General features: G+C 31.7%; 1 protein-coding gene across 1 annotated transcript in view; it reads right to left on the reverse strand.

Annotated features, from left to right (window-relative positions):
* The window catches only part of LOC120343058 (cubilin-like), a 52,202-nt gene that overhangs the window by 14,473 nt on the left and 12,586 nt on the right, over positions 1-25,143 (reverse strand). Inside the window, exons 24-66 of the mRNA XM_039412134.2 lie at positions 24,835-24,965; positions 24,287-24,408; positions 23,814-23,887; positions 23,496-23,656; positions 22,941-23,122; positions 22,298-22,454; positions 21,844-21,945; positions 21,342-21,424; positions 20,864-20,959; positions 20,595-20,659; positions 20,057-20,217; positions 19,306-19,452; positions 18,785-18,946; positions 18,069-18,274; positions 17,468-17,527; positions 16,623-16,780; positions 16,025-16,154; positions 15,434-15,582; positions 15,009-15,103; positions 14,677-14,845; positions 14,292-14,438; positions 13,655-13,760; positions 13,309-13,435; positions 12,636-12,762; positions 11,927-12,006; positions 11,231-11,380; positions 10,267-10,466; positions 9,760-9,917; positions 9,415-9,511; positions 8,912-9,012; positions 8,313-8,491; positions 7,722-7,937; positions 7,240-7,380; positions 5,786-5,976; positions 5,432-5,600; positions 5,033-5,233; positions 4,363-4,512; positions 3,875-3,999; positions 3,085-3,310; positions 2,753-2,940; positions 2,303-2,456; positions 1,412-1,568; positions 454-601 (exon numbers count right to left, since the gene is read on the reverse strand). Of these exons, the coding sequence (XP_039268068.2) occupies positions 454-601; positions 1,412-1,568; positions 2,303-2,456; positions 2,753-2,940; positions 3,085-3,310; positions 3,875-3,999; positions 4,363-4,512; positions 5,033-5,233; positions 5,432-5,600; positions 5,786-5,976; positions 7,240-7,380; positions 7,722-7,937; positions 8,313-8,491; positions 8,912-9,012; positions 9,415-9,511; positions 9,760-9,917; positions 10,267-10,466; positions 11,231-11,380; positions 11,927-12,006; positions 12,636-12,762; positions 13,309-13,435; positions 13,655-13,760; positions 14,292-14,438; positions 14,677-14,845; positions 15,009-15,103; positions 15,434-15,582; positions 16,025-16,154; positions 16,623-16,780; positions 17,468-17,527; positions 18,069-18,274; positions 18,785-18,946; positions 19,306-19,452; positions 20,057-20,217; positions 20,595-20,659; positions 20,864-20,959; positions 21,342-21,424; positions 21,844-21,945; positions 22,298-22,454; positions 22,941-23,122; positions 23,496-23,656; positions 23,814-23,887; positions 24,287-24,408; positions 24,835-24,965 (6,148 nt within the window). The remainder of the gene's footprint in view (positions 1-453; positions 602-1,411; positions 1,569-2,302; positions 2,457-2,752; positions 2,941-3,084; positions 3,311-3,874; positions 4,000-4,362; positions 4,513-5,032; positions 5,234-5,431; positions 5,601-5,785; positions 5,977-7,239; positions 7,381-7,721; positions 7,938-8,312; positions 8,492-8,911; positions 9,013-9,414; positions 9,512-9,759; positions 9,918-10,266; positions 10,467-11,230; positions 11,381-11,926; positions 12,007-12,635; positions 12,763-13,308; positions 13,436-13,654; positions 13,761-14,291; positions 14,439-14,676; positions 14,846-15,008; positions 15,104-15,433; positions 15,583-16,024; positions 16,155-16,622; positions 16,781-17,467; positions 17,528-18,068; positions 18,275-18,784; positions 18,947-19,305; positions 19,453-20,056; positions 20,218-20,594; positions 20,660-20,863; positions 20,960-21,341; positions 21,425-21,843; positions 21,946-22,297; positions 22,455-22,940; positions 23,123-23,495; positions 23,657-23,813; positions 23,888-24,286; positions 24,409-24,834; positions 24,966-25,143) is intronic.

Consider the following 25,143-nt stretch of genomic DNA (forward strand, 5'->3'; position numbering starts at 1 on the left):
TGTATACTCGGGGAAACATCCATAATTATATTCAGAGATTTATGCAGTTGTTATACATTAATACGCTACACAGACGCGATGCTCATATTTATGACAAATTTAAATTGTTTTGCGACCCAGAGCGGAGGGCTTCGCGACCCAAATTTGGGTCGCGACCACGTAGTTGCCGAACCCTGGGCTACATCACTCCCATTAATCATCCCATCTGTGCCACTTGGTACAAAGATGTTTGTACATTAGCTGTTACACTGGTTATTTGTATGTCAACTGTTTTTGTTCATTATTTTCTATTGAGCCTCCAGCGCAAGTCTATTATCTGGAAACAGTCCAATCGGGAAAGTATTTGCACACCCCTGCCCTAAGTGATAAAAGTTTTGGTGGAAGAGTTATTAAGCTAATATATGGCTACAAGGCTCATCATTACTGAAAAAAATATTTCGCAAATAGTCTTACTTCTGAAGTCAATGGGGTTTGAGGAGCAGTGTTACCACAATATTTTCCAAGTGGCGGAGAACTTGTTGAATTTCCAGCATAAACAGCTACATAATCAAAATCACATAATGTAACTTCGGATCCGGCTTCAATATTGAATGCTAGGAACCTGTATATGTAGACATACTCAAATAAATATGAAAAATATATGGTCAAATGGACCTTGTTGAAGGACTCAATTTTGACCATGAGAGATATTTAAATGCTTCAAAAAGTGCCTTTTCGTTCTATTAATTCACATATGTTACTATTATGTATTTTTACTGATATTGCATTAAGTTTTACACTTTATCTTCCAAGATTAGGTAACAGATTAAAAACATGTGAAGGCAACAGATAGGTTACACGGCAGCACGTTATAGAAATGAGTTTATTGCTTAGTTTGATGATTTAAATAATTATATTACAAACATTTTACTTTCACTCAACTTGTAATTTATTTATTCTCATGTATAACAACACCTATAATTTGTTTATTTATCCCCAGAATTATTTTTGAAGTTAGGCATAAACGGCAGCATTATCAGAAACTTGCCCCGGGAAGCAGGAGAAGGTGACCAGTTGTTAAAATGATATACATGTTTTGCAATATAGTAATAAGGATATATATATATATATATATGATGTGTTAATTTTGACTATTTAAGCAAATGCTAGATTAAAGTAAAAATATGTTAATAGCATAGTAAGAGAACTTGAACGATGTTTAAAATATATTTGATACATGTAAAGGCATACATACTGTAAAAGAGAATTATATATTTTATGATAATAAGTGTTCATTCCAGTGAGTGCCCATATTCAAGTTTTTATTAAAAGTTGTTTTGTCAAAAAGTTGATACGCTATGTCACATACTGGTACCTGTTTCATACTCAGTATTGAGATGCATAGATGTAGGGATGTGTTTAAGAAACTTACGTTAATTTGATGAATTTTATTGATGATGATGAATAAGTAATGGTATAAAGACAATATTCATTGTTGTTGTAGGGTGATGGATAGTTTGGACTTTGAAAATAGCCAGCTTCATTTGTTAGCGTTAATCCACAATGTGCTTCATAATATGCCTTGAAACCTGTGAGACAGAAATTTTAAAAAAGGAGAGAAAAACAACAAGTCAGAAGAGGCCTATGCATAGAAAAAAAATAGTTATTTGGTATAGTTATAATTTCATTGCACTGTGAGTTTCATCTTAGTCAAAGCTCAATATAAGCATACAGCCAGGCCAGCACTTGCACCTCATATTGCTAATCTGCAAAACCCATGTAAATGCATCAATTTATATACCGTACCTTCTCATTAATTTCATACATTATGAGTAATAATAGACTTTAATCGAACATGTTGTTTTGATGGAGCATCACCAAGACAGACTCCCATACAAGACCAAGAAATAATTTACAAAATATTCGCAGTTAAATATTTTGCATGTTTATTTCACACATTATGCTTCAATCATTCATATGCTAGTGAATATGTTAGGAATACGCTTGCCACCACTCTGATTACCCTGCGTGGGGATGCAGGTTTCAATCCTATGCCGGGTTAATTATGTACGGGAAGATTGCTGGACTCCTTGCTGCCCCAGGGTGATTCATGTGACCGCTGGTCGGTTACGGCTTCCTCCACAATCAAGTCCATGCATCTGAGAACAAATAACTGGCTGACTAAACCCATACCCGACATGGACTGGTAACTGGTTTGGTTGAGAGGCTGTGATTGGCCATATGACTATCGTCTTATCGGTTTTTCTCTCCCCCAGGATAGATATTTAAATCCTATCCTATGTATTGATGCCATGCTCATTACCTGTTCCTGATCCACTAAAATCCGATCTGAATCTTAAAGTCATTGTTGCTCCTGAACTTTCAACAACAGTGTCATCATCAGGTGCTGTTGGATAACTTGGAGGTCCACAAAATCTATCAAGTTCTGTTGATGACTCAGATGGACCATCATAGATCTAATGTTCAATCAATATGAAAAATAAGATATTACTGTTATGTTTGAAAGCTTTAAATGATAAACAAGAATTTGTTAGTATTACTATATACAATCCTAATTGCTTGAGTACTGTAAAGTTAACAATAAAAGATCATACTGTGCAGTACGAAAAATGTATGAGTGTATATTTTTGATTTGTGAAATAATTCATAAGAGTATTGATTATGGAAACATTAATAAGCAAGCATGAAATTTCATATTTTAATAGGAACCTGAACCTGTTTTTATGGTGCAATCTTAAACTCACAATCTTACCGCAATGAAGTCATACAGACATTCTTCATGTTGTTCAATTGCAAAATTATCATCAAAAGTAACATCAAGGTGATAAGCTGGATCGGTGATTATTGTCCATATACAATTCAAATTAGCTGCATAATTATTTGGATAATTGGGTGAAGTTATTTCTCCAGATTGTTTGTGAATGATAACATTTCCACAGCCTAGAACAAAAAATATATAAAACTATAAAGAATCCAACATTTCAACAAGCTTGCATTGAAATTATTTGATGATGATTTTTGTTTATTGCTTAGTTACTGCAATAGAAATATTTAATGCTATATACTATTAGCAATACTATTTACCTGACATATCAGCTGACCATTCAACTCTCCATCCATCTTCTGGTACACTGTAATCACTTTGAAATAGTATTGTAATTGTATTTGATCCTGCTGTATAATCTGTAGGTTTATTGTTGTTGCAATAACTCCCAACCAATGGTGAAGATGGAGTTGGTCCATTGTATATTTTTACATAATCATATCCACAACTACTGTGTGATTCTACATTAAAATCTGTCCAGTGTAACTGTAAAAGCATTGAGACTGTGTGAGATATGCTTCATACATCATTCAGCTTCATTCCCTACTATGAAAACTGTTACTATTTGTGTTTTAATTTTTGAGCAGTTATGTTAATTTGTTTTAAAATATGATTTGAATAGCATGTAAGTGAAACTTTGTTCATTAGGCAATGTGGCGCATCGTGCTAAGCATTAGGAATATACTGACCACCCACCTCTGAATACCATGCGTGGGTTCGCAGGTTCGAATCTTGCGAGGGATTATTATGTGTGAGAGGACTGCTGGACCCCTCGTTTTCATAGGGTGGTTCAAGTAACCTCTGGCTAGCTAACTAACTGGCTAACTATTCCCATACTTAACATAGACTGTTAATTGGACAAAAAGCTGTGGTTCATCATATGATTAAGCTGTCTTATCGCCTTTCCTCTTAGCAAAATAATATTGAAACCATATCCTATTCTTTTTTTGTGAGTTGTAGGGAATAGCATGATAAAAACAAACTCCATAAACACCACACCCTTTAATACGATTGACTACAGTATTACAGGGTAAAGAAGTATTTACCAACCTTGATATGTTGTCCTGCAGGTACTGCAATCGTCCATAAACAATAGTCATTATCATTATAAGGGTCTGGATAATTTGAACTTGCTATCACTCCATTTGTTGTGCCTGTAACTAGTCCACCACATGCTGAAAAAAAACATAATATAGTAATAAAATTATTGTAAATGCATATGAAAAATAAATAGTTTTCAAGATATAAAATGGATAAAAAGTATAAATATTTCTCATAACGTTCTCAACTTAAGCAACTTTTTAACTTTCACCAGTGAGTAATTTAATGGCATTTTAGGCATACAATATTTCCTATAAGCATTACATGATTGGCAGCACAATGTTCAAATTTTATAGTAACTCTGTTCAAACAGATTCTATTATTACATAAAAAATCGGATTATATATCGGATTATCACAAACTACAAATCAAAGATTGCAAAAAATTTGCTATAGATTGCAAACAAATAAAAAAATACTAATAGAATATTTGCTTACGTTTGAACTTATAGGAAGCTTGAAATCCTTTGTCGGTCACAGAAATATCAGATATGAATTGAACAAATGCATTTGGCAAAGCCATACCAAAGGGTTTAGGTTTTGTATCTCCACATAAAGTTTGGTATAAATATCCCGAGTAATCAGTTCCTAAGCAAAGAGTAAAAAATAGGATGCAAGACCTAAAAATTATTATGGTAATTTATATGCCATACATGTTTTAATAGAGGCAACGAGCACAAAACATGAATTTATTATTACAATGTATATTCAGTATGGAAATGATAAAATTATACATATATGTTTTGAAAAATGTTGAACAACAAAAGCAACAAAATTGAAAGTAAATCAAAACTAAATCTGAAATGTTTCTTTAATGTTTTGAGTGTTGTACAAGATACTGTATAGGCAGCCGATGATTCACAGGGAGCTAAAATATTTTTGATTTGGCGTGGATTGTCTTCATTATTACATTTTGAGGGGTGGCTGGTATACTAACAAGCAATTGCAGTATGGAATATTGCACATTTTGATCTTAGATCTTTTAAAGCAGGCACTTTCATGTAATGCCTAGGTTTTGGAAATACTAGAAATCACAGAAATTTTTTAAGTTGGCATGAGGAATTTTTAAGTTGGAGAGAAAAAATGTAGACAAATTTAATTTTCATACCTGCTTTAAAGAGAACTTTATCAAAGTCACAAACGATGTGATGTTCCATATTGAATTCATTAAATGTGATTAATATTGTTGAATTTACAAGATTCGGGTTTGATATTGTCCAAATGCATTCTTGATAATTGTTGTAGTTCTCTGGGAAATTTGGTGTTGCAAACAATCCACCTTCTGAATCACCAAGCACCCCACCACATACTGAAAAACAGAAATGCCATATTGGTGGTTTTAATACAATACTTTGTAATTATTAGTTCATTTCTTTAAATCTTTACTTGATACTTATATGCATGTTTGGTAAGTAAGTAATGTTAGGCATTATAAAAATTGTAAATAAATAAGAGTTTATTTGTGATGTATTGGTATAGCTAATCTATAACAAATCACCAGTCTTACTTCTTGGTTCATAAGATGTGTATGTTGCCAGAAATCCTCCATTTGCTAATGAAGCATCTGTTTGGAAAATTACTTTCATTGTATTTCCTGTTGATTCTTTGTTGCTTGGCAATGTATTGCCACAATATCGGCCAAGTCTCGGAGAATTAGGAAGAATACCATTATACACCTGCAAATAAAAATGATATGCTGAATTAAACCGGGTCGGGGGTTTCAATAACCGGGGTTTTCAACAAGTATGTACAAGTACATTATTGTATTTATATTGACAGCCAAAACTATATAATATTAGCCTTAAGCTTTAAAGTCGACTAAAATGAAAAAATTCTTAAATTAATAATTGAAATTACTAACTTCAACGTAATCATAAACACAACCAAAATTTTGATGAGGATCCTCAACACTAAATACATTAAATTGCAATGTTATTCTTCTATCGGCAGCAACAGTAATAAACCAAGTGCAGGTTCTAGCATGATCATAAGCATTTGGATAGTTTGGTGACATCAATGTTCCTCCAGGACCGACCAACTCACCACCACAAACTGATTGAAAAATATTAAATGTTCACATGAAATCGTTCAAAATTGATTTACGGTAGTTTAAAATTAGTTTGGTTTGAATGAGATTTTGGGACAAATAATCTCAGTGTTATAAGTATATATATTAAGGCTGTTTATAATTGATAATAATATTCTGAAATTACAAAAAATTTTCCTTCATTTAAAAATATTGAAAGTCACTTGTGTCCCAAATATTAAATACTTTTATATCAATTAACAAAATGGGGAATAATTAATAAAAATTATGGTCATTTTTACATAAAAAAGAAAAACTTTCATCACCGGTATCTTTGTAATGAGGATAGGATATACCGAAAAACCGATGAGGCGACTTAATCATATGGAGAACCATGGCCTCTGGTTACCAGTCTATGTCGGGTATGGAATTAGCTAGCCAGTAATTTGTTTTCAGATGCTCGAGCTAGGTAGGGAAAACCGTAACCGACCAGCAATTACGTGAATCACCCTATGGCCGTGGATCTCAAAGTGGGCGTCGCGACGCACATGGGCGTCGTCTCAATTTTGCCAGGGCGTTGCAGAACATTTCCTTCTTTGCGGAATTGTACCTGTTTTGAGGTGCGTCAAAATAGCTAAATAATAAATTGCACTGTAGAAGAGTACAAGCGAAATAATTATACTGAACATGAAATTCTAAAAAGAAGATTCGCAAGTAGTTTTGGAATTTCCTTCTAAGATGAAGATTATTCTTCATTGGTTAAAAAAGCGTTTCGCACTCTTATCCTTATTGCGACTTTGTATTCAGGTGAAGCAGGCTATTTTACTATGGCTGCAATTAACACGAAATATCGATCTAGTGTTAAATGTTGAAAGAAAAATGCGTGCAGATCTTTCACTGAAAGAAACTCACTGAAAGATTCAATGGCATTTATATAAAAAAAGCAAATACACCGATACCTTTAATTAAATGCGAGTTCACTGACTTTCGTTATGTTTTGTCAATGCAAAGAAGGTCTTTTATTGAATTGTATAAGGCGATTTTCACGGGGAGTCATGTTTTATGAAAGGGCGTGGTAATTCAAATAAGTTTGAGAACCACTGCCCTACGGCAACGAGGAGTCCAGCAATCCTCTCACACACAATTAACCCTGCATGGTATTTAAACCTGCGAACCCATGCAGGGTAATCAGAGGGGCGGTGGCGAGCATATTCCTAACGCTTAGCTCGATGCCCTACATTGCCTCTGACTCAGAGATGTATTTATCAATGTTGGAGACATCTACTTACTATCTTCACTTGCTTTAAATTCAAGTCTAAATCCATCACTGTTTCCGGAAGCATCAGACTTGAATCTAATATGAGCAATATTGTCTTCAGTATCAATAGAACCAGGTAAATCGCTGCCGCATACAGTAGTAAATGGAGGTGCTGTATGGAATAAAATTCTATTGGTTGAAAAACCTTTTTATTCAAATGATCCAATACATTATAGAAAAGATCATATAAAAATATACAAAGCCAATCTTGACAAACTTCTAGCAGAGACATTAAAGATTTAATCCCTGGATATTTAATTATTTGAGCAAAACCAATCACATAATTGGTAGACTGTGACAAACAATTGAAACAGTTTTGTTCAAATCGGCATCTTTCCAAAGTCCTGTTGTTGCTTGTTGTGGACTTGATATCATTGTCACCGAACACCTCATTATAATCAAATTTACCACAGAAATTTTTATGCGTTTGAATAAGTATATAGGTGATTTTACCTGTTGCATTAGACAATCTGAATTCAACAAAATCTCCAGTTTCATCATCACAATCACTGTTACCATTTAGATCAAGCTGAGTAAATTGAAAGACCAAAAAATGATAAGCAGGTCCTCTGACTTGCCAATCACAAATTGTTGAATCAGGATAATTGTTGGGATAATTTGGTGACGTTATAACTCCTGATGTTCCAACAAGTGTTCCACCACAAGCAGCTGAAAAGTTCAAAAAATTGAGTACGATAATTGACTAAAAGATTGAAAACATCACAAATCAACAATAGAGGAAGTCAGTAAACTGGTTTACTCATCATTTAGCTAACAAAAAATAAACTGTGCCCAAAAGAAGTTGTAAATTAATGAAATGAAATGATGAAAAAGTTAAAATATGAGTTATCATTTAGTTAAAATATGTAATATCATATGATACATTCAAAGTCAAGAATTATCTATAATTTAAAAAAATGTACAATGGAATGAGTACGATGATGCATATCCGGCTTTTCTGCAATTTTGAATTTTCAAACATTTTCTGTGATAGATAAAAATATGAATAGGAAAAAAAAGAAACAAGAGCATTTAAAATAAGACCTATTTTATATGTTGCTTGGAATCCACCAGCTGATATAGTTTCATCTGTTCTGAATCGTACAAGCATTGTATTTCCTGTACTTTTAGTAGTTGGAGGTTGTGAAGATGAACAATATCTTCCAAGAACTGGATCATTACTTGTTTGTCCATCAATTACCAGAACAAAATCATACAAGCACCTAAAAAAGTTGGTTTTTGTGAAATAGTGAAACTCGAAAAAAAATAAACTGGACAATGAAATTGGTCAAATTAATTCAAATTGTAGAAGATACAATATGAAATTATCTATGATTATTCATGCTGACATTTATACTTTGGATGGATTTCTATAAACTTACAATTACCAGTGAGTGTTTTTTATAATACTATTAGAATTTGCCCAAAACAAGGTCAGCCATACTCACTTAAAAGTAAAAAAGATCTACTTCTGAAAAAAGTTATGGACAGGCAACCAATAAAATAGCAGGTGCTACTGAAAGCATATAGAATTATGATTGTGCATGAAGTGAAAGTACGGTAAATGCTGGTTTATGTTTCATGCATGGTCTTTTTTTCATTAAACAAAGATTAATTATTCAAAGTACACTAAATTAACTCACGAAGAACCAGCTTCAAGATTGAAAGTTGTAAAGTCTAGTTGAATTGCTTCACCCACTGGACATGTTATCACCCATATACAATCCGCTCCATGTGGGTAGGCCTAAAAAAATATAGTAAGAGGATTAAAAAATATAAATGCCTAATCTAATAACTATATTCCATAATCCATTTTCTATACAGTTTTTTATATGAATATTTCAACTTATCAACTTCCCTCTACTCTGGGATAAATATGTTATGGATCTATTATATATATATTTCAGCACAATGCTGGTATGTTACGACTTTTCTAACTGAAATGAACTTTTCTGACAAATACTTGGTCTGCAGTGTTTTTTCTTTCTTTCAGAATGGAAAGAATTAAATGATATCGAAATATAAAGAATTTAAAATTTAGGCATACATGAAATATAGAAATTCTAGTCCCTCAAGAAATTGGTTTCTTAGTTTCATAGAAATAGCGGTAACTATCAGATTGAAATCAGATATCTGTATTACTTACCGAAGGATAATCCGGTGAAGAAAATGTCCCTGAAGTTATTTCATCGGTAAGCTGTAAATTCCCACCACAACCAGTTCCAGATGCTGTGTATGTTAAGCTTTAAAACAACAAAAATTTCAATGTGTGAAAATGCACATGGATAATAAGTTAAAATAAAATCAATAAAAAGAAACTGAAAAACATCAAAATGTGAAGCTGTGTTTATTTGTATAATTATCAAATTTTCTAAAAGGGAAGCTTTGCAAAATTTGAAATAAAGCAATATCTAATAATTATCATGATCTTCTGATAATGGTTAATCTAGGATGCCTTAGTGCTGCTGCTGAATATACAATTAACTGATACCTGAAACCTTTTCCAGAATTAGCATCATCTGAACTAAATTTGACATAGAGGAAATGAGATGATGTTTCTAATCCACTTGGTGGATTAGTTCCACAGTATCTTCCTGAACCTGCTACTTCTGGTAATGGCGGGGCATCATCTTCTCTTCCATTTAAAATCTTTTTAACAATAGAATGAAATTTACATATTTATACCGAGAAAAAGGAAAGCAGATAGGGCGACTCCATCATATGGCGAACCATAGTCTCTTGTCCGGTTACCAGTCCTTGTCGGGTATGGGATTAGTTTGATAGGTATTTGTTTCAGATGCATGAATTTGATGGTGGAGGAAGTCGAAACCGACCAGCAATATTGATTTATTATAGCCTACTCACTTGTTGACTCGATGCTGGCCTTGACAACTTGCTCAACCAAAGTTAGTTGGTTAAATTCGAAATCTCAAGCTTGCATAATTGAGCCCATGCAGTAATGATAAAATAATTGTGTGTTATATTTAAACTATTTTACCTGAACATAATCTCCACTGTCCTCTTTGCAGTCACTTGAATCAGAATTAATAATTTCAAACTGTGAGTTGAAATCAAGTGATATTGTAAAACCAAGTGTGGCGGTGATAATCCAGACACAATCGGTATTAGATGGATAGTTACTTGGATAGTTGGGAGATGATATCACACCTTGATTTCCGGTTAGGGTACCACCACAGGCTGAAAGTTTACAAATATGCATGGTGAAATCGCTATTGCTAAATTTAACATAGTCACAGCAATATGTATTTCAACAATTGAAAGTCTTACAATATAAAACAAAAAGATTAGTCCCTAAGATGCTGTAACTAAAAATATTTCAGCATGAGCAAAGTTGTGAGAACAGAAGAAAACAACCAGGTAACCCAGGTAATATTCAATCTTGAAGTCACAACAGTAATGATACAATATTTAAAACATTTTAGCACAATGCATCGAAAGTCCTATCTCATGTTTAAGCACCCATCAATTTATTGTACAGCCTTAACCAACTACTAAACCTCAGGATTGGCAATTATTTAGGTTGTGCTAAATCATCATAATTTGGATTACCTTCGTCTCTAAATTTTATACAAACTATAGAATCAGGTCAATTTTGCAATTTACACAATAAGCAAGAAAATAGTTATATTGTTTGACTTCTAACAATACAGAAACAATAAGCAACCTCATTTAAAAATGAATATGTAGGTTCTGATGTGAAGCAATTTGAGCTATATTGAAGATTCATTTTATTTTGGAAGTAAGAGGTACGGTAGGTACCATATACATGTGTATAAAATTTATTTCTATTCTGTAGTATGTAGCTCCTAGCTCCTCCTCACTAACATTTTTGCCTCCATCTAATGAGAAAGTCCAACATACAACCTAATCATAAATAACGCTAAGCTATTATGAAGAAAAATTGTTATGAAAATTAATATGAATTGTTCAACCAAACCTACCTTGTTGATATATTCCAGAGAATCCTTTCATTTGTAATGAATTATCTGATTCAAATGTTACTAGCATAAATTCATCAGATGAGTATACTGGATCTACTGGGGGAAATTTCCCACAATATCTTCCAATTATTGGAGAACTGGTATCTGGACCTATTAATAAAAGTATGTTATAAAGAATAACTGTTGGATAAAGATACAAAAACTGCTATAGTTAACATATTTATAAATATCAACGTTCCCTTTCAAATTTTAAAATCAACTTTACAACTTTTGGCTATGATCACATCATTAGGTATATTATCAAAATTCATCTTAGCAAGTGATATTCATATTTTTATAACTATGATTTTTAATTGTATTGGTTGATCTTTATTATGCTATTTCTTATAACCACTATAACTGACATGATTCTACAATGAATTTTAAAGAATATTTCCACAGTTTTAGAAAACTTTTACGAGTAGGGTGGTATTTTGAATTTGAAAGTTTTATGAAAAAACAGTACAAAAAGAAGTTAGGAAGAAATATCGTTTATTTGTCATAATCAAGATGCTAATTTTAATATGTTGAAAAGACAATTTCTAAATTTTTTATATTTCTCATTACAACTACTTTAGTTATATTCAAATTTTAATGTTTGAAGCTAAATCAATAATAATAACATATGGTAACTTTTGATGAAGCTAATGCCCTCACCATTATAAACTATCAATCTGTCAAAATTGCAATCAAGTCCAGTGCTTTCTATATCAATCATGGTTATTGTAAATTCAACTCTGAAAAAATATGATTTTTGCAATAAATTGGTTTCAAGCGATACATAAAAATATAAACAAGATGATTGAAATAGTGAACACAGCAAAATATTACATTTCAAAAACTCTTGTATAAAAAACGCTTCACAGAAGCATCTATGAGACTTAAAAAGCTATTATATTACAGGGTCAAGAATATTCTTGGTTGCAGGAATACTAAAACTAAAACCTCTAAACTACAAAAATGGCTCAGGTATTTCAATGTACTCATCAATAGGCTATCACAGCCACAGGAATGCAGTAAATAGATTTAATAACTAGACAGTGTTACAATGTTTCGTTATTACTTCAATCAAAAGATTGATTACTTTGTTCCCAATTGTACTGCTTTACACTTGTATAATTTTGAATATTGTCTCAGTTTATGCTGATTTGATTTAGAAAATTTCAAAGCAAATGTCTCATATTAAGTTTTAGTGATACATGAATTCTATTATACTTGCATGTCTATGCAATAGTGCCAGTGGATTCATATGCATACAAAGCAAGTATATCACAGGAAGAGTGAAGACAACCATTTCAGGTGATTCAAAAATGTGAGCAAGGCTTTTGAATTACTAAGGCTACCACAACTATTATATGCCTTTTACCTGTAACCTTGGGCAGCTTCAATCAACCATTCACAGTGCTGAAATGGTGGATAGTCTCCTGGCCATCCTGGTGAGTATATTGGTAATGGAGCCAATGGTGCAACCATATGATTTGATCCACAGACTCCTATGGTAAATTGTTATTGCAAGGCGTAAAAACAAAATGGGTGTAAGTCAACCTCATTTACAACAAAGACAAATTATATTTTATTATTATTGTACTTGCAAATAAACTAAGATAAATAATTTTTTTTTGGTTATAGTGTAATTGTATATATAAAGTGGGGAACAGCCATTTTCCGATTTTTTGAAACCACAATCTCTTTTTTAGTATGTGAAGCTCGTAACCACACTCTGATCAAAGTCAAATCCGATTTTACACCCTCATTGTTCGTCTGAGCCATTAATCTTGTAAAGCCTTATCATTTGTTGTTCTTTTTATTCAATACGGTTAAAGCTGGTTTGGGCAAACAACAAGTCACTTTAACTTTAACGCTTACTTCTTGAGTTGTAAGTTATATCTTAGAGCTAGAACTATGTCTCTTTTAACTTTTTTGACAAATGCCATGACACCCAAGGTTTAAGGAATGGGAGAAGCCCACAACATAACATTCTGTTTTTCCAAAATTTTGTAGTTCCTTCCTTAAAAAAAGTACAAAACCAATATTCTTACCAGGTTCAATTGTTGGTACATTTGTTGGATTTGGATCAATACCTCCACCCTCTACCGCAGTCCAAGTTAAATAAAAACCTCGTCCAGATATTTTCAGATCAGATTTGAACCACATTAGCATGGTTCCCTAATGAATATTGAACAATCGAAAAATGTAATAAAAATACATGTATTTATGTGAATTATGATAGCATAGTTTTAGTTACAACGACTAGCAATTTTTTTTGCTATTCAACTATGTTTGTACACTGATAACTGAAAAAATAATCTAAATCAATTTGCAAAATTTAAAATTTGTTTGTATTTGTATTAGCTTTACTATTGTAACTTTCTGAAGTTATCATACCTGTGTTGTCGTTCCAGAAGGCAAGAGCCCAGTTCCACATGCAATCATTAATATCGCATTATTTATGGAGTCACCATCAAAAATTGTAATCACATCATTCTGACAACTAAATACCAGAAAAGAGGATAAATTATTTGTACTTTTCTTGATATATAAGAGAGTTAATAAATGACTTAATTATATGCCAATCACAACCTCCAGTTACCAATCCTGGTCAAAGACTGACTAACTAGATATTTATTAATTATATCATATGCATGAACTTGAACGCAGAAAGAAGCCACAGCTCGCCAGTGAATATGTGAACCACCTTGCAATGGCTAGAAGTCCAGCAATCCTCTGGCATTATCTTTCCCCCAGATGAATATAAGGTAAACAATCCATGGCAATGATGGCAAGTGCACTCCATGATGTGCCTACCATCAATATTAAACAATTTTATGAATTCCAATTTTTAGGTAGTCATCAATGGTAACACCATTTTACTTTACTTACCGCATCAGTTTGTTTAAAATTATAAACAATTAGCAGTGACTATTACGGTAATTCTATATACTGGTATTACTAAGCATTATGCATTGAAAGCATTTGTAACCATTAAAAATAAGCTATGTCACATAAAATCCAAGCCACTTACCCTTCATCCAACCTTCCTTGAAGATCCAACAAAGAGAATTGAAAGTGAATTAATCTTCCAGTAGGTGCATAAATGTAGTAATATGCCTCAATCAAATCGGGATAAGGTGCTGGATACATGGGTGAAGCAATATCATTTGTAAATTCTCTACACAGTTTAAAACAAAAAGACAGAACTAGATACATATAAAAGCGAACCAAAAACCAACAAGTAGAAATTGATGAATTGTCTATTGTGTTTTATGATCACTTCAAACAAGGCTCTAAACAAGCAGATGCAGACAATAGAATTATAAGCAACATAATCATTCTAATTGACAGTGATGTTAGCAATTTCAGTTTTTGTGAAAATGATTTTCAAATCATGAATAGCACTTGCATCTCACCCAATACTTGTACTTCCATACAAATGTTGATAATATGCTTGGAATCCTTCAGCAGTTGTCGAAACGTCACTGTGAAATTTCACATATAAGATATGTCCAGCAATACTAGATACATTTGCAGGAAGTGTACTACCACACAAACGTGCAAGACTAGGACCGTTTGCTGAACCTGTAAAAAATTGGTTTAGTTTTGAAACTTAAAACAAAAATCACTATTCCCCTAAGTTACTTCAAAGCCACAATGCATGCAATTTTTTTTTATTAAAAAAGTCACAAAATGTAAAAACAATGAGCCACAATATACTGAAAGATTATTCAAAAGTAATGCCTACCTTCTCTTATTTGTACATAATCAAAAGCACAGTTTTCATGCTCTTCAATTGAAAAATCCATAAAAGTCAATTCAATTCGATTTCCAGGTGATGAACTGAAAAAGAGATGATCGAGAAACAAAATTATATTATTCAATAAGTATGGTAAGCAAGTATTTATATATTCAACTACGGTAACAATATCCTTGTACGACAAAACAGCATAAAATTTATCAATATTTGTACACATTTTAGTAACAAACTTCTGATTTAAATTTTTGAACTCAGATGCTCTTGTTTATCATGTTGAACTCATACAATAATAACCATGAGGAAACGCTTATTTATAAATATCTTTCATAATTATGCCCTCATCATATACTTGTTTGTGGAGATCATGAAATAGAAAAAAGAGAATCAAACCATGCATGCTTTTTTGTTGCTACCTTATTATCCATGTGCAATCTGTATCTACGGGATATTCTTGTGGATAATTGGGTGAATTGAAATATCCACTCTGTGCTGTAAGTTCTCCACCACAACCTGATGTTGATGATGTATAGAGAAAACGAAAACCACTTCTTTGAAAATCACTCTGAAAATAGAGTTGGTCTTGCACTTCATTGAATTTCAATTTAGAACTTTGATAATACAAAATAGAACAGGCTGGTATATTAATTAAAAAAGCATAAATAAGTTAAACAATTTAAACGTTTTGAGAAATTTTTATCACATAAATATCTAAAATTGGCAAAACATTTATTTACTCATCCCCTAGAATAAACAATTGAATAAAATAAAAATAACTTTGTTAGCACATAATTGATAGCACTTGAAGTAATATATGCAACGGAAATTTTTTGAGAAAACTAAATAAACGATACAAAATTCCAAAATTGTATAGAGTTTGTAGTTTTGAACAAATATAAGCGGCCATGATTTGCCATATGATGAACCCGTATTAACATCTTCCCTCTCCCCCAAGATAAATATGTAAATCCTATCCTAAATAAGTACATTAAAAATGTGGAGCACACCTGAGATACAAATATTACAGTTAAAGCATCACCAAACGATGTAAATTTGCCTGGAACAGTGGATCCACAATAAGTTCCGAATTCAGGTGATGATGTTGTCTTTCCTCCGAGTATTTGAATGTAGTCATAACTAAAATAAAAAATGAGAAGGTAAAAATTTTAAATCATCATTGATAACAATATATCTTCCATACTAAAATATTAAAAGGAAGAATATGAATAATAAAATACTACAATATCATAAATGTAAAATTTCAGTGCAGTTCAGTTTCATTACAATAAAAAATTATTCCATATATATTCATTTGTGGAAACAATTTAAGAATTTTGAAAAAATCTAGTCAATGGCTAAATATTTGGTGTAAATTCTGGAAACGAAAAAACAGTTTGTTATGAACCTTGTCTTTGCTACATTATAAAAATTTAATATGTAAAGTAATGTACAGAAAATATATAGAATGCCAAACCAAAAATAAATAAATACTATTGTTTCAAAAGTAGTAACTAGTAATAGCTTTGTGATATACGATACTCATAATTATAAAAAAATTCCCATTTGAAATATTGTCTTTATAATTGAGGTAACAATGAAACTCACGGTCCACATGGTCCATTGTAAGTGACATTTGAATATAAGTCAAGTTGTGTAAATTGCAAGGTGATTCTTCCATTTGGTTGTGGTGCAGATATAGTCCATGTACAATTTGCATCAGCAGGATAATTATTAGGATAGTTTGGAGAAGTTATTGCGTTGCTCTATCAATATAAATGGATGTTTGTTATTTAAAGCTGGGTTCGTAGTTAATGCTTTGTGGTTGATGGTTCAGTTCAAAATAAATCATGCAATTTATCTAGTTCAATTTATGAATAAAAGATAAAATAAGACCAGACAATCATGTAATTTTTAATCATTGTAATCATGTAATAATGTAATTTAAAACTAAATCAATGCTACCCAAAATTTTTATTGCTGCGAAAGTAAGCTTTCTATATGTTTCTTAAATAAAATTGCTAACACAAAAAGTAACTGCAGTTTATCAATTTTTTTTCATTTTATTTTTTACCTATTTTATAACCGAATACTATTGTAAATACCAGATTGCATAAAATGGGTATTTACAATTGCATCTTTTACACAATTGTTAATACTGTTGATAAAATGCATTTTAAAGACAATTCTCCTTTGCTATTCTGCTTTCTGCTAAAAATATTATTTTTAAAACAAGATATTTATTTCACACATTTAGTGAATGAGATATTACTCATTTTGTTGAAAAAGTGACATACAATATTTAACTGATGGGAACGATAATTTCATATAGCCGAATTAACATTTCAAATTTGGCATATATTTAACATATAGTAAAGTTAAATTTAGTCAAACATATCAAGTGTTTTGTAATAATAAAACAGAAAGCATAAATGAAGCTCAGACTCCTTTACCTTTGAATTACTGGCAATTATTTTACCTCCGCAACCGGCACTGTAATGAGCTTTAAAACCCTAAAACAGAAATAAATATTTAGCGAATATTTTCTAGTTGGATTGCACTTATTTTCACAATGCAGGTTTGCACAATGCACAGCCTAAACTCCTTATAGAACAACAATGTGACCCCACAATTTGCATCGTGATAAGCATTAGAAATATGCTCGCATCTGATTACTCTGCATTGGTTTACAGATTCGAATCCAGTGCGGATTAATTATATGAGATGTGTTTGCTGGACCCCTCGCTGACGTCTCGAGGTGGTTCATGAAACCGCTGGTCAGTTACAGCTTCCTGTCCAAAAAACTGGATAACTAATCCCATACCAGGCATGGACTGGTAACCGGATGAGCGGCTGTGGTTAGCCATATGATTGAACTGTCTTATTGGCTTTTCTATCCCGCGAGATGAATATGTAAGTCCTATTCTAAAGTAAGTGAACTTGGTCATATTTAGATCTTGGTTAAATGTTTGCAACTACAGTATAATACGGTCTAAAATCTCAATTGGAGCAAATGCCAATAAAGTGAAATATATAACTCAAACAAAGACTTACCATATGAGCAGTGAAGGGATCAGAATGAAATTGAAACAACATTAAGTTATCATATGACTGAACAAGAGGTGGTAAAGTTCTCCCACAAGTTTTTAAAAGAAGAGTATCTGAAGTTGAATTTCCATCATACATTGCAACATAATCGAACTCACAAACTTCTTCTTCTTCAATTTCAAATACCTCAAACTCAATAACAACCGTAGATCCTGTATTAGTATAGGAATAACTAATTGGCCTGGTACCTGGTATCTGGTTTCTTGAATTCAAGTAAGTATCATGATAAGCAACAACATTCTAGAAGGATTTGAAAGTTCTGTTGGCATAGAGCTATTCTAAAATCCCCAATAATGTTTAAATCCATGTATGTTTTAAATTTACTCTTTAGATTACTTTAAATTTATTCACTACCTAAAACATAAGAACAATAAGACACGGAAAGTTTTATAGTAGCACAATTTTATAATCCGTTAGACCTAGAAATTCTGTTGCAGCTTTTTTTGAAACCTACTTTAGTTGCAATAGTACACAATAATATAGTAATAGTAATAAATAGGTTTAGCTAATAGCTAAGACTAATATGTTTAGCTTAGCAAATATTAAAAAATCTATTTCCCTATTTCATCACTATTTAAGATTAATATTATCAAGCCTTTGACAATATTCATCAATGAAATCATTTGAAAATGATTGGTCTCTCAATACTTTATTTATATTACCTTTTCCAACATCAATTACCCATTCGCAATCTGTGTTTGCCGGGTAAGTATTTGGATAATTAGGTGAAGTTATTGTGCCAGAAGTTGATGTTAACAAGCCACCACATCCACCAGCTTTTTCTTCAAATGAGGCATGAAATCCACGGCCGCTGACAAGAGCATCTGAATGTGCAAGTAAATTGGTATACAACATCACGATAGCCAATGCTATTGCAACAAATATCATCATATATCACTGTGATGTATTATATAGCATTATAACAAACTGCATAAATAATCCAAAAAAATTTTCAACTGTCAAAAAAAATAATATTACATAAAATAGCAGAAGTGAACTGTTTACAGTGCAACAATAATTTATCAATTGTCTCACTCAGTATGAAAAATATGGAATGCTATGGATAAAAAATACAAATTACATTTTTTGTCTATTTGAAGAATGTATATTTAATAAAAATTATTTGCTTTTTACAAAATAAACATTTTCAAATAATATATAAGATCCAATTTCAATTAAATACCTGTTATAAATCTGACAGTCATAAGAGACGATGAAGAAGTAACATGCATTGGAATTTGTGGAGGATTTGCAGCATTGCAAAGTTGTGCAATTCGAAAGTCTTCCTCAATATTTAACCCGTTATATACTTCCAACGTGTCATACTGACCTACATAATAAGAGAAAATTTTACAAATTCAGAATAATGCATATATACTGACATCATTTTGTTTAAAAAATTCCAGTCTGAGGTATAAGAATAATATTGCAATATAACTGTTGACTTTGAATAATAACATTATAAGCAATCAATCTTGTGACTGAACAAATAATTGATATTCATAATTGATTGCTATTCAAACCGTGCAGGCAGATTTTTACGAATTTTGGTCTAGAATCGAGAAATATTACAGGATTAACTTGGCAAATCAAAAAAGCAAAAGGACTATTGATTAGTTTTCCACTGTTTTATTTGTTCCTTGACAGTTAGGTTAATTTAATACATGCTGTAAAAAAACAATATTGTTCATTATATATGAATAATTTTTTTTTCAAATTTGTATCAATACATCCTTCATAATTATTCATCAAATATTTTAATATTTTCTAAAAAAAAACATTTATCATGTTGCATGTTTTCACCCGAGATGCAAGGGATTTTTGTGGATAGGGCAAAAGTATTTTACAACTATTCAAACTATTCACAAGGTAGAAAGAAATCAAATTGCTTAGAATTCCTAATATCATATCATTTCAGTAAAATACTAACTTACAGTCAGAATGATGTTCAACATCGAAATCATCAATAGTTAGTTGTACACTTGTTCCAATAGATGTTATTATTTGCCAGATACATTCTCTATTATCATCATAATTATTTGGATAATTTGGACTTGCAAATTCTCCACTAGGGGTTTGGAATGTTTTACCACATCTAAAAATAAAAGTACAGTATACTTGAATATAAATAGTTACATATTATAAGTAGGATTTACATATTTTCATCCCCGAAGATAAAGGGAGCCGATAAAAGGCTTAATCATATGGAGAACAACAGCCTCATGTCGGGTTACCAGTCCATGCCGGATATGGGAATAGTTAGCCCATTATTTTTTTTTGATGCATGGACTTAATGGTGGAGGAAGCCGTAACCAACCAGCAGTGCCAGTGGCGAGTGTATTCTTAACTCTAGCTCGATGCACCTCACCGCCGAACCATGTAGACAAGAATAAAATAAAATGTTCAATGTTCTTATATATACTGTGATTTTCATATCTTATTTAGTCTTTTCATTCAAACACAAAATCTCACCCATCAACTGCCCAAGCTATTTCAAATCCTGGAGCTTGAGTATATGGATCCGTGTGAAACACAATCTGAAATTAAATATCATAATAAAAAATCTCAGAGATGCTTAAACAAGATGGACCCTATTTACTGATCGATAACTGGTTACTGGTATTTAAATTTACTGAGATACATACAGGTAGGTATTAGAAAAATGAGCTGATTTTTTTATCTGAACCAAACCGATTGAACAGTTAACATGCATAATCTAACTAAAAGCAAATCGTATATGCCTGCATGTTTTCTCCAGTTGTTCTTATGATGGGAGGTATCTGAGTCCCACAAAATTTTCCAAAACTTTCAGCATCTGAGTCTGTGCCATCAAAGACCTGAATAAATATAAAAAAAAATTGAAAAATCTTAGATATGTATGGATTCCATTGTGTTGAGGATATGGATTGAGTTTACCAGAAGCAAAGAGTACCAATAAAAAAATTGGGCAAAAAATCAAAATTATTGTTTTAATCAAAATATACTAATTTTCAATTTGGGAATTCAACACACAACATATAATGACATTTCACATCAAATAATTTCCTATGTTTGTAGCCCTTAACTACTTTTTATTTTCATTGTTGCATGACTAACTTGGCATATTTGGACTCAAGAGCTGGATAGTTCCGCCCTCAAAGTCAAGCCCACAATGTTACCCTTGAAGTTCAAATTGGGTAGACAATATAAATGAATAGAATGAACACAAGAATGACCGACCTCAACATAATCACAGTTGCAATTATCACAAGTTTCAAGCGAGAATGTTCTGAATGTTGCATTCAAAGGATTACCATAGCTTCCTGAAAAATTGAGTTACTGGTATATAAATTTTGGTGTATATGAGATCAAGATAAATGTACAACTTGAACTTTACAATATGAAGTCTTGCAAAACACCAACACATGTTTTTATTTTATAAATTTCAATAAACTCGAAATTATAGGAATAGTACATTTCCCAATGTAACTCAGTTATAAGCTTAGCAGTTGACACATCTGCTTAGCATTAGAAAATTGACTACTATGTGCATGACTTTGCAGTTAAAATCCCTGATAGAGATAAATATAGGAAGGTAAATTAAAGGTTGTTGTCAGATCATGTTTCATCAGATGATGTAGCATATAGGCAAAGCTGAAAGCTCAATCTGGTTGATGGTATCTTTATCACATTTAAAGTTGACAATATCAGCTGCTAAAGCTATATTGATACAAAAGTTCACCTTGTATAGTCCAGGTACAATCTCTGTTTGGTGGATAACTTCCAGGATAATCAAGAGATTGAATCAATCCTGAAACTTTGCTCGAGATGGTTCTATCGCAATCTGCATATATTATATATTTTATATCAAGACTCACATTAAAAAATTCAAAGGCAAGTAAGATGTTCATTCTTGTGTTTAAAATGAAAACTGTTTTTGAAAATCTGAACTATGAAGGAGTTCACCCAAGCACATGGACTTATTGCCTGAGAATATTCCCTGCTGTAAAGCAAAATTTGTTTTTATGTCAAAATATTGAAGTGCGGCAATCAAATTGACTAGAAAAATACCTTGTCCAAAAATGATACAATTTACTTCAAAACACGGTTTACTACTAAAATAAGGACAACCGAAAATTTTCTTGTGTAGATAATATGATTTAGGTATATTAAAAATTGTGCTGGAAATATTTCACCAGTATGATATTGAGCTACAAATCCAGATCCTGCAGTGTTGCCATCCGTACTAAATTTAACTAGTAAACTATTGTCACTTGATTCGAACGGTTCTGGTATTCTCGTTCCACAAACTTTTCCCAAACTCGGATAACCAATTGTGGGTCCATCGTAAGCCTTAAATTATAAAGTTACCATATTTAAAAATAAACTTCTATGCCAACTAGAAACAAAAGGTTTTTTAAAATTAATAGAATACTAATTTCTAAAAATAATTAATCAATCCCAAATCACAAGAATAAACACTGTGATTACGGTATATGAAAAATTTTATGACTTCCATCAATGAAAAACAGTATATGAGTTCTGCTCTATTATAAGCTCAAAAGGTAATTATGAAATTATGTAAATTATGTAAAACTGATTTTAAGCAAATGGAATCAAATATAAATTGACCCGAAAGAAATAATTTTGACTTGAGACTATATTCAAAGGTTGAAAAGATTATGGTATTGTCTCTACTTTTAAAATAGATTATATATTTTATAGAAAATATATTCAATTCTGTGTAAACTGCAAAACTTATGTGGAACCTTTAAGTTTCAGTTCAAGTTTATATAACAATGCATCTTGATTTTATTAATTATGTAAATAAAAACAAACCTCTACATAATCAAATTCACAAAATCCATGAGTTTCAATGTCAAAATTAACAAACAATAATCTAACAGATGATCCTTCTGATACTTGAATCAACCAGAAACAATCCGTCGAATGGGGGTATGGAAAAGGATAATTGGGAGATTGAAATCCACCATCAGCAGATGTTAATGTACCACCACAACCTAGATAGTAAATATTATGTTATTGAAATAAAAGCGTCATTCAATAATATTAGGCCAAAATCTAAAAATTCTATCTAAAAACAAAAACATGTACACTATTATTTCGATTTCAAGCAAAAGCTATTTAGCCTAAAATGCCTAATGTGTAGATAGGATAGGATTCATGTATTTATACCAGGGGAAAGGATCATATGGCTAATCACAGCCTCTCATGTGGTTACCAATACATGTCGAGTATGGGAATAGTTAGCCAGTTCTTTGTTGTCAGGCTTCATGGAGAAAGAAGCCGTGATCGACCAGCGGTTATAAGAACTAACCTACAGTGAGGAGTCTAGCAATCCTTCAAGAGTCAAAGTCAGAAACGTTACATTACCAGTGAGTCCTTCATTATAATTCATTAGAAATCCTCTTCTTTCTTCTAGTTCATCAGTTACCATTTTTATATATAATTCATTACTATGGCTAATGAATGTCCCTGGGTTGTTGTTGCCACAATATTCTCCAATGAGGGGAGAATCTTCATATCCACCATTTCTATAAAAATACACAGCAAAGATATGATTGAGGACATTACTTTATATTTCTTTCAAAAAATATTGAAAATCAAATTTCTTCCTCCTCACTTGACCCTAAACTTCTTCAAATATGAAACTATAAATCACAAAGATATGAAAAATATTGAATATAAAACCTGATCTCCAAGTAGTCAAAACTACAAGTTCCTTCAGCATTACCACCTTCAAAATCAAAATCTGGGAAATCAACCTGAAAATAATTATCTTGAACAATCACATTGTTTGCAGATGTTAAATCTATGCTTACTTATTTTTAGCTCCATTTATTAAATCAGGGTTAAGGAATCTGTGACCATAAGCTGTATGTGGACCTCTGAACTTTTTATTTCTGCATTTAACATGACATTAATAGCTATAAGTATTAATTATGCATTTCATCCATTTGACTTTGACAACAGTATAGATTTCGTTTACTCAGCACATCAAATATACAAAAATCATCATGCTATCATTCATTCCTCTATTTCTGACATGAAAATGAATTCAAAGACAACACATAGGTAATTGATATGTACAGTATGTTGTCTACCTTGGAATTATTGGACATGTGTCTATTAATAAAATATGCATTAGGTATTGTTATTGGTACCTGAATTTGAACTGACGATGGCATTACAATAGTCCACACACAAATTCGCATACTAGGGTAAAGATCGGGATAATTTGGTGAAGAAATATATCCTTGCTGATCAGTGATTCGACCACCACATGCTGAAGATAATAGAATAATAAATACTCATGCAAAAAAAAATTCTCTTTTTCATGATAAATTATGAACCATACCCTTTTAATTTAAATAAAAAATTGCAAACAATAACATGGGAAATGTTTAATTAAACATAAAAAAATAAAGACATGCTTTAGATGAAAATGTCAGTAATTTAATTAGGCAAAGATTCTTTCAATTTTTATACCGTGTTCATTAATGAGTAAACATATTAATCAAATATAATACATGTAGCGTAACATCAGTAGACTTGCCAGTGCAAACAGGAAGATGTGGCATGTTCGCAATACTTTATAAATTCAGATGAAGCTTATTTTATTCCCTCTCATGTTTAACTATTATCAATAAATAAATCTTGGTTGAAAACTGAATAATAGACATTTAGCAAATTTGAACCTAAGCAGACAAACCTGTGCTTGCATTAAGGGTTGTATATCCTGCAGCAAAACCCTGTGAATCCTCATTATCATCAGTAGTAAAAAATAAAGTCATTTCATAACTTTTTGTGACAAGGGTCGGAGGAAGTACAGAACCACAGAATCTGTTATTAAAATAATTTTTTTCGATTACTGTTGAGTTCATAAGATCATATACAATTCTTATCGACATAACAAAAATTTTGTTATTCTACTAAATAAAATCAGGTAAATATTTCAAATGCATTTTCTATGATATTGATGATTTCTATCATATTGCAATATATAATTTAGGCCAGAGGT

Source organism: Styela clava, chromosome 3 (assembly GCF_964204865.1).
Source record: "Styela clava chromosome 3, kaStyClav1.hap1.2, whole genome shotgun sequence".
Taxonomy (NCBI): domain Eukaryota; kingdom Metazoa; phylum Chordata; class Ascidiacea; order Stolidobranchia; family Styelidae; genus Styela; species Styela clava.